Source organism: Notolabrus celidotus, chromosome 15, assembly GCF_009762535.1.
Source record: "Notolabrus celidotus isolate fNotCel1 chromosome 15, fNotCel1.pri, whole genome shotgun sequence".
Classification (NCBI taxonomy): domain Eukaryota; kingdom Metazoa; phylum Chordata; class Actinopteri; order Labriformes; family Labridae; genus Notolabrus; species Notolabrus celidotus.
The window spans coordinates 24,691,222-24,701,481 of record NC_048286.1 but is presented as its reverse complement, the minus strand read 5'-3'; the positions used below and the strand labels follow the sequence as shown (position 1 = coordinate 24,701,481).

The 10,260-nt window shown below is 37.8% G+C and overlaps 1 protein-coding gene across 2 annotated transcripts; it reads right to left on the bottom strand.

Moving 5' to 3' along the window:
- Positions 1-676: 676 nt before the first annotated feature.
- On the bottom strand, positions 677-9,441 carry prdx1 (peroxiredoxin 1). 2 transcript variants are annotated; one of them, XM_034703974.1, is made up of 6 exons: positions 9,312-9,441; positions 6,037-6,149; positions 5,686-5,839; positions 5,470-5,592; positions 1,860-1,990; positions 677-1,206 (listed from the first exon to the last, which is right to left on the bottom strand). In XM_034703974.1, the coding sequence occupies exons 1-6, from the start codon at positions 9,416-9,418 to the stop codon at positions 1,124-1,126; spliced, it is 711 nt and encodes a 236-aa protein (XP_034559865.1). In that variant the 5' UTR covers positions 9,419-9,441; the 3' UTR covers positions 677-1,123. The 2 variants fall into 2 exon arrangements, with proteins under 2 accessions (XP_034559865.1, XP_034559866.1); XM_034703975.1 differs by lacking the exon at positions 9,312-9,441 and adding an exon at positions 8,179-8,256.
- Between the last annotated feature and the right edge of the window lie 819 nt (positions 9,442-10,260).

The following is a 10,260-nucleotide window of genomic DNA, read 5'->3' as shown; positions in this document are numbered from 1 at the left end:
GAGCATTTAGCAAAAAATAAATGTCATTATTTGGAATGAGCTTTAAATCCAGGATTTATGTATGGACAAAATTCAGTTTAAGGCTCTTATTCATTTTTAATATTATAGTTTCTTCCACTATAAATGTATTTCTTGAAAGTTCTGTAAATATCCACAGATCTAATGTGATAAATAGTAATAAAGGAATCATTGTGGATTGTTCTCTCTGTTATCATTTTTGAAAACATTCAAAGCATTGAACCTTAAAGCAGGGGTTCCCAAAGTGGGGGTCAGGACCCCCTGGGGGGTTGCGAGATACTAAAGTGAACACTACAGAAGTCTTCTTGAAGTTTGTAATACATCTTCAACTATTCTGAAATTGCATATTTTGCACATTGTTGTAAATATATCGACAAAGGATGAGAAGCAGCAGGTTAATTCATAACAGCACAGGAAACACAGCCACATGTGCTTGTAGCTTGGCTTATTCTATGCAGACTAGCTAAATGAAATATGAAGCAACATTTAATTACATCCAGGGACCGTGGGGGTCTTGAGTCTCTGGCACCTATATTTTGGGAGTCGTACTCTGAAAGGTTTGGGACCCCATGCCTAAGAGCACACCAAGAAAAAACAACCTTGTACCCAAGTTTTTCCACTGCTTACTCCAAAAACAAATTTTTAACACCTCAACATGTCAGCTGTGAGTTTTTTTTAATAAATGTCCAGTAGAAGTGTTACAAACTGTAGAAAGATATGATGAAAGAATGTGGTTTTGTCCACTGAAGGACAAAATTTAAAAAATCGTAATAGAGATTGTGTGCTGCGGCTTTATTAAAAAAAAAAAAGCATTTGTGGACCTTTCTTGTGAGGAATGACATAAAAGAGTAAAACAGACATTTAGCAAAGTCTTATAGAGTAACTAGCAAACATCACCGCAACAGAACTACACAATCATATACAGTACTTTGGTCATAAGTGCACCGCGACACTAAACACACAACATGAAACACAACCTGTTTACTTCAACAACTGTCCTAACCACTCCCCGCACAGACACAGCAGCCGACGTTAATATTCTCTGGAAATGTAATCTCTAAATGAAATCTCCTACAGCAGGCTGCAGACTCTGGCTCTGGGTTTATTACTGCTTGGAGAAGAAGTCTTTGCTCTTCTGGACATCGGGCTTGATGGTGTCACTTCCTGGTTTCCAGCCGGCAGGGCAGACTGAAAAGATAAGCCTGTAATGAGTCTTGGCCCAGTAGATGAGACAGTGAAGACTTGTGGCAGTATGGAGTATGACGCATGCATTTACACAATCTTTGTTGCCTCAAAGCAGGGGCATAAACGAGAAGTTTGGTTGTATATGTGCCTTATGTCTACAATCATAAATGTAGAGATTATGTTGAACTCAGCACTGAGAGGAACTTGAAATAAACCTGTCTGTCTGCCCTGTCCAGCTTTGGATTCTCATTATATTTATGCGTTTAGAAGTACAACAGTTAGTTAATGCTACCCTAAAAAATAACCTCAGAAAAGATCTGTAAGCATTTTTTTTTACCACTAATTGACGGGAAGCAGATCTCTAGATTAGGCTTCATCCATCAATATCAAAATGGTGAAAACATGGCAGTTGAACACAGACCTCCATTCAGTGGTTAAAATGTACACATGCTGAGTGAGAACGCATAGCTAACTTACATTAAATATTTTTTCTTATTGTAAAATCCAGATTTCTGTAGTGTGTTTATTGCAAAAACTCATGTATAGCAATACAAATTGAATTGTGATATATTGTAAGGCCCCATTGTATATTATAAAGTGAATACATTATATACAATGGGGTACCAATCATTTAAAAATTGTACACATTAAATTACCTTCTCCATGCTTGTCTGTGAATTGAAAAGCCTGGACCAAACGCATTGTCTCCTCAACAGAGCGTCCCACCGGCAGGTCATTGATGGTGATCTGTCTCAGGATGCCCTTGTCATCAATGATGAACAGACCTCTTGAAACAGAAAGAAAGAGCAGTTCATGAGTCTCCCCAGACTTAACACAAACAAAGGAGGGAGAGAAGTAAAGGCAGGAGAGCAGCTAGAAACATCTCAGAGGGATGTATTGAATTATATTTTAAGTAATTAACTGAATACATTTTTTATTGGCCTAGCGGTCTAAGCGTCCCACATATAGAGGCTACAGACCTCGTCGCAGAGGTCGTCACTGCATGTCTTCCCCCACTCTCTACTCCCCACATTTCCTGTCTCTCTTCAGCTGTCCTATCCAATAAAGGTGAAAAAGCTAAAAATATAACTTTAAATAAATAAAGTGTTTAAAAAAAAAGAAATACCTCAGATACTGCCTAAAATGTATTATGGGCTTTTGTTGAGAATGCACATCAATATAGTAGAAATACTACAATTTATATGCAGCCCAAAATTCTACTTATTTCTTCTAGGTCAATTTGTGACCTACACAGCAGTAATCATTGCTGCCTCATGCAACAACTTTTTTAAACCAAACACAAAATAAAACACTGTTTACACGTAAATCTCAACATGAATGTTGAAATTGACACCAGAGTGGTTTACTAGTTTGGGTTGGCAAAAAGTCAGCAACCAGTGTTTTTCAATCACACAATTTTAAGCTGTATACGTTAGATTAATCAAACACAAAATAAAGCGGTGTCAAAATGTCAAAATTATGCCCTTCTCAACAACTCTCTCTAATGGTTAGAGCTGATGGGTATACTACGAAGCGAGTTCAGCATATCCTAGATATCTTCTCTTGATCCAGCTTCACTGAACTGGACAAAGCAGATCGTGCTAAACTGGTTATCATGTTGAGTCAATCCAGAATTACCCTGAGCACGTTCACATGAACGGGACGGAGAACGCAACATGTGACCAATCACAGACACGGACAGTCTGCCGTCAGCACATCAACATGAATTTCAAACACTGCACTGATATAAGAAACATATGAAGAAGTTTAATACATAATCCAGATTAACATCAACACAGCTGTGTTTGAAACATGAAGGAAGAACTGAGGGATAAGACAAAAACTGTTTGAATGCGCAAATGACGTCTTATTTCTCATCATTAGTGTAGATAGATCTGACTATAATAACTCTGTTTATTAATCATTAGATATATCTGATTGTAATAACTCTGTTTATTCCCTCACAGTGATCTCTCTCTCTCTGATTTAATCTTGTGTGACAGTTTTAGACTTAATATTTCAGCTGCAGTCCTGACGGTGTCAAACTGAGCACTGTGGTTAAAGGACTGATACAAATGAGAACATGATTCAAAGTGATAAGCACGTGCAGTTTTATATTTAATGCAGTAAAACAATTTCATCTGAATAATCTGACTTCAGACTCTGTTTATAAATGATGTCAGGAAAGATAATCAATAGCCTAACTGTCATCAGCACTTTATACATAAAATCATACAGGTAGACAAAGTTCCTGCCTGTCTCTTCTCCACTGTGGGCTTGACCGCAGCTCTACCCCCTCCCCTAACAATCAGCTCACAGATCTCTGATCCTGAGCATAACCTGCTCCGGAGCAGGTTAGGAGTTCAGCATGAGTAACCATGGTGATCTACCCTGGTAAGGAGTGAACCACCTTCGTAGTACTAAAAATCCAGAGTTAACCCTGAAGTTACCTCGATAACCGCAAATACGGCTTCATAGTATACCCCTCTGATCTACTGCTAAAGTTAGCTTGTCTTTAAGTGCTAAGTTTGTTTTTTGGAAAGGAAACCTTGTGTAAAGTACTTAAATATCAAGTCTTGATTAAAAAAGTCACAAGTTAAAAAAGTTAAAAGGGGAACTCAATAAGTTAAAGCTGCAGTGGTAAATTATTAAAACATTTGGTTATTTGTATTTTTTCAGATTGTCTGCTGCCATCTGCTGGTCAGTTAGTCAGTTCCTCAATCATCAATTCTGCTGTGGAGCAGGGACAGAAGACTTTACAGGATTTATTATTTTCGCTGATTAGTAGTTAAAAAAAAGTTGAACAGAAATGTCATTGTTGGAGCTATTTACATTTTTTCGTATATTTCATTATTTTTAATTTAATCAATTGATTTATTTATTGTTATTTAATTGAAGGTAATTAACTTTGATGCCATAGGGGTATTAGTATATTTTGTTACTCACTTTTATAGGTTGATAGTTTTGCACGAGGTGACGTCTATATAGATGGGCAGGTAAGATATGAGGGGCGGACACCAGGGATGGTGAATGTTTTTTAACCGGGAGATTTTAATCAAAGACGCTACCTTTTGTTTGAGAGAAGTTTTCTCGTTGAACAATAAACCACCAAAAGACTGCATACTTGGCTGGACATTGACCATTTTTGGGCACAGTGTAAGATCCACTCTCCCAGTGCCCCGTGGCCGGTTTATGATTTCAAATTTAAGTTTTGTAAGTTGACCAAGTCAAATAGCCACTACAGTCATATAATGAACATTATGATGTTTTGGTCAACTGTGTTCTGCTAGCTAAAAGTCACAGCAGCTATTGTGGTAACTCTCCGGCTTTTCATGTCACACAGAGCAGAGCTTGTTTAATGACCAGACAGTTACTGTGAAGGAAATTCACAGTAACTGTCTGATGCCTGTGTCAATATGTATCTGTATGGTCTCACTTTTGCAAACAAAATCAAAAGAAAAAACCCAAAACTAAAACGTAAGTAAAATCAAAGAACAGTCAAGCCTTGGGTGTTTATTGGAGGACTTTTGAATGTTATCTGGCCGTCTTAATTTATACACAATGACAGCAATCACACTATACCCATACAGGATTAGTAATGCACAGCTGATTTTGTTTTTATTAAATGTGTATCAGAGGGGAATTCAGCAATATTCATTCTTAAATCTGAATTCAGTAATACTGAATTCTCCTCTGATACAAGCAGTGGCGGTTCTAGGCCAATTTTACTGGGGGGGCCAGGCTGGGGCCTAGGGTGTTGTCAGAGGGACACATTCAACCGGCTGAGAACAAACAGGCAAAAAATCAGTGCATCCCTATATACTAGACATATATACTACTGTGTACTAGATCAAAATGCAGACTGACAGCAGCTGTTTGGCTGTTTACACTCAACATGAGTCCCTTAGTGCTCTAAGGGACTGGAACCAAGTGCCACACGCATGTGTTTCGCCTGTAACATTGGCGCGATACCGAAGCTTTTTATTGTATAATATTAGTTTGGTGTGGAGGGTGGGCGACAGGGGGGTCCAGGCTCAGTTTTACAGGGGCACTGGCCCCTGTTGGCCCCTCCCCAGAACCGCCACTGGATACAAGTGTGATGAATTGTGCATTACTAACCCAGTATGGTAGTGATGGTTGTTATTATTGTTGTGTGGTCTGTGCTGTCATTTTTGAGCAATCTTGTATAAAATAAGACAGCCAGATTATACTGGAAATATTATTAAAATCAATATTGGGAGGAAATAATGGTATCAGATCACCCACCTATAGGCGATGCCCTCATCCTCTTTTAGGACACCATAATCCGTGGAGATGGTGCGTCGCGTGTCAGACACCAGGGGAATCTTCATGGCCCCCAGACCACCCTGCTTACGTGGTGTGTTGGTCCTGTGAGAAAGCAGAGCAAAAAAGGGAAAGTGAGGAGTCTGCAAGAATGAATCCACTTAATCACTGGCTGCTTAAACAAAGCCTCATAAGTACCATGCAAAGTGGGAGAAGTGTGAGTCAACAGAGGCAGCGATGACCTCACAGCCGATCTTCCTGAAATCCTCGGCAGCATCGCTGTAAGCAATGATCTCAGTCGGACACACAAAGGTGAAGTCCAGCGGATAGAAGAAAAAGACGACATATTTCCCTGCACCAAAGGGAGACAAAACAGTGAGTGTGTCATGTGATATGGACACTCTGTCACTACAGGCTGATTAATTCTAGTCTTTAGTTGTGTAAATTAATGTCCATTCAGTATTTTGTCAGATCACAAAACAGTGAATTACAGTCCAACGTTATCAAAGCCTCCACTCATCAGAGGATGAGACACAGGTTGAGGTTTACCTCTGTAGTCCGACAGCTTTACGTCACCGAACTGTCCGTCTGGCATCACCGCTTTGGCTGTGAAGTCCGGGGCCGGCTTTCCAATCTGAGCATTTCCAGCAGACATCTTCAGTCTGAAGAGATAACACAGAAGGAAACAGTTTATGTTTGCAAAACCTCATCTCAAACTGTGAGTTAGTCCTAAAAGAGCAAAGAGGCCTCCTTACTGTCAGAAGGTTATACTTCCTTATCAAGATTATATACCCAATTATGTAACGGCTCAGTTTTGGGGCACGTACATTTTTATACATCCATTTGATGATGTATCAGTTAGAGATGCTGTTGGTAGGAATGCTGTAAATAACATTACTTTTTTTTCTGCTGGGTTTGGAGAAAAGGTCATAATACCCATCGTTACTCATCAGTAAGTGAACTAATTTGAGACTATTGCAAAATCTCTGCGTTTTCCAATGCCTTTGTATCAAGCAATGTTATTATTCCCCTCGTTCCCGTTATGACGGACCAATCATAGCTAATCTCCAATCCTCTGTCTATCCTATGAGTCCAGCACTATCATGACTGCATACGCCGATCTGTGGTGGGAGGCTAAGAGGAAATCTGGTTGGGTGGGATAGTGTTGACATTCGAAGTCCCTCTCTCTGAACAGATGTTTACTCTGTGACTACCAACAGCAGCTTTAATTGAGCAACCTTAATATCTGTAAAAAAAAAGTCTGAAAACAGTCACAAATGTATTATAAAAACAGATAACTTATTTGTTCCATAATTTCCAGGTCTTCATTTCTTTTACCAAATGATCAGTAGTGTGTATATAACATGTGTTACTGCAGGACAAAATGTAATCAGCAACTTTTTTTTATTTTGATTGAGCTTTGAGGAACATTTTTAAGCAGCACTACTACCCATCCCTCTTGTTTTTGTGTCTTCAAATTGAGTCTGCTGCTTTTATTTCTCATCATTGGACATGGGATGATTGCATATGAACAGCCTCTCAGGCTGAATTTTAAAACGTCATATTTCTGAGAACAAACTGAATGGTGTGTGTGTATATATACATATATATGGGTCGTTGACAAATAAGCCCCCCAAAAAAAGTTTTTTTTTTAAAGTATTTCCAGAATGGTCGCAATGCATATTTTTGTGTCTGGAATAATGTGTTCTAACAAGGCTTGTACGTTAAATGGCTTTTTTAAGTGTTTAAATAGTTATTGTTTTTTTTACCTTTTTCTTAACTCGAACACCCAAAAAATGTCAGGTGGCGCAACCAGATATTTGTCAAAATACATGTACTTTCCTATCATTTATTCTAACTGAAACTAAGTATCCCTTAGAGTGGTTACAGTGCTTTACACATTTGTATTTTGTGAGTATATTTTTTATTTACAATATATTAGGATTTTTACATTCTATTGGCCAGGTATAAAATAGAATTGTTTACAGTTTTAGGTTGGTTGTACTACCTGACATGGAAAGTGTTACCGTCCACCTATAGGTTGATAAAAGCTTTTCTATTATTGTTTAAGAGACATCTACAAACCTTTTAACTCAGCCATGACAATTAGCAGGGTCCTCTAAATGATTTCATATGTTGAAGTCCATTATAACTACTTACTTTCAAAATAAAAGCTCCATGAGTACGGTGGTGCCACCCTGACATTTGAGAACATGCAATTTGCCGGACAAAAGTTTTTAAATAACCTTAGGTGCCTTTAAACTATTGATATTTATGAAATTATGTTTATTTCAAAGCTTGTATATGTAAAATCATGCCATGGTGTTTTAATTTGAATTTATTATTATTAGAATATATTTTTTATAGTGTTTTAAGTCATTTCACTTGCTTGGACGGTTGCGCCACCTGACATTTTCAGGGTTTGAGATACTTAAAAATAAAATAAATCTCAATATCTGAATGTAGTAAAATTGTATTAAAAATAAGCAGGTTTTATAGAATCAATTGATGTATGTCTTAAAAATAACTAATTATTTCAAAAGAAAAATAATTGATTCGAACACAAAAATATGCACGTCATGTCAATGACCCATATACAGTATATAAGCACACAATAAACCCTGTATGTCCAGCAAATCTGGTCAAATATGAACTAATGTATGAAGTAGGCCTAACTGTTAATTACCATACCTTAAAGGTGCTGTGAGGAACTTTTGTTTCGTATCGCTTCTGGCGCCCCCCTTGTGGACAAAGTGATACCTCTTATCTCTTGTCCTAAACATGCAAAAGTAGTGTTTACAACAAAAGCCTCATCCTGTTGTGTTCAACAGTCAACTTTATCAGGCAATTTGATTATTTTCCATGAAAACTGAGAAATAAAGGCTGTTTCTGAAGCAAGATGTCCATCATCTGGTCTGACACTTACCCCCCGAGGGCGGTTTCAGGCATTAAAAATTACAACAGAGAAGGTGTCAGTGTTGCTGCTGATGGACTTGTTTGCCATTGAAGGTTATAAAGAGGCATCGGTATTATTTTCAGTCTGTTTCTAAGTCAGTTCAAAACTCCTCACAGGGCCTTTAACTAATGATGTATTAAACACGTTGTCATTACATGAAGTCATAGGATAGAGAGGATCATTAGTTCATGGTGAACAACAGGAATTAATCATTTTAATACAGAAATTCATCATGAGTCATGCATTACTTCAACATGAATTACGCATTATTTGGCTAAGAAAACTGTTCCATTATTGTAAAGTGTTACCATAATTGGTTATAGTTATAATGAAGCCTGCAAAAATGGAAGACAGAAAAATACATTTGCATTGCATAAGTTTGGACACCACACTTTTTTTGATGCTATATTTGTATTAGGCTCATCGTGCCTCAACATTCAGCTTATTCACACTGACTCGGAAACCGAACCGGTAAGAAACGAAACTCTAAGTGTGCTCCACTTCTCTTTTAGACTCCCCGGTGTTTCCGCATGTGGATACATTGTACAGTATTTTTTAACTTTCTTTATGCAGCCTGCAAGTTTTCCACGTTTTTTACCACCGTTCACTTAGAGCTAACTTTTCAGTCGACACATTTGTAAAAGTTTTCTTAACTAGTTTATTAAATAGTTTTTACCTATAAATGCAGCTTCTGGGATTCAAAAAGAAAATAGTAATATAAACATCACTTGTTGAACCGTGAATTCAGCTGCAGTTTCGCTTAAAAACTTCAAAAGCTCACCAAAACTGAGCAACTGAAAACTTTAACACATAAAAAGAGAATATCAAAGGATGAAACAAAAGATAAAAGCATTTTTTCATCACATACCTCAGCTTTGTTCCCACAGCACCGACAGTCAAAGGAGCAAAAGGAGTACAGAGTCTGATAGCCTCGATGAGAGAATTTATACGGCTGCGTAGTTCTCGCGATAACATGGATTCGACGAGGTCGGAGCCCTCTTCTATCCAGTCCTCCAATCTCAACCTCCCACTACTCGGCATGACTTTGCAGTTTTTCTCATCACTTTCCTGGAAATTGTTATGCTCTTATAAAACCACAACGTAAAGTGAGGAGGGAAAGAAGATACCTCCAGGAAAAAGTCTCTGATAAAAACCCTTGTTGGACATGTGTAATCTCTATATTTCCTCAATCTTGAGTAAATTAACAGAGCAACATTCACTCTCTAACTTTACTGCCACTAAGATAAGAGGTGTGAAAAGTATTCACATTCATTACTCAAGTGGAAGTATAGATACTAGGGTTTAAAACGACTTCTGTAGAAGTTGAAGTATCAACTCAAGCTTTTTACTCAATTAAAAGTGTGAAAGTACTGGTTTCAAAACTACTTAAAGCATAAAAGTTAAAGTAATGTAAGGGGGAAAAATGCCATTAAGGACAAAAGCTTATGCTGTGCCACAGGGGCCTATAGTGCACTACCCCACCTCCCAAAAAAACAGGTTTCTAAAGTCCATAATTACTATAATATTATATTAATATGTTAATGTTTAGCTGCATTCATGCCCATTGAAAATGAAGGCATTATTTTCGTACAATGCAAATACATCAAAGAAACATATATGTGTACTACTGAGCATTAACGTGTTTCATGGAGCGGAAGATATGATGACTAGTTGCCTATAAGTATTTTAATGGTGCAAAGAAGTCAAACTTCACAGGTTTGTTGCCTTTATTGGAATGTAAATGTGAATCGAAGCATCAAGCACCCACACACATTCAAGCCCTGGAACTGCTGGTGTTGACCAGGGGTGCATGTCGC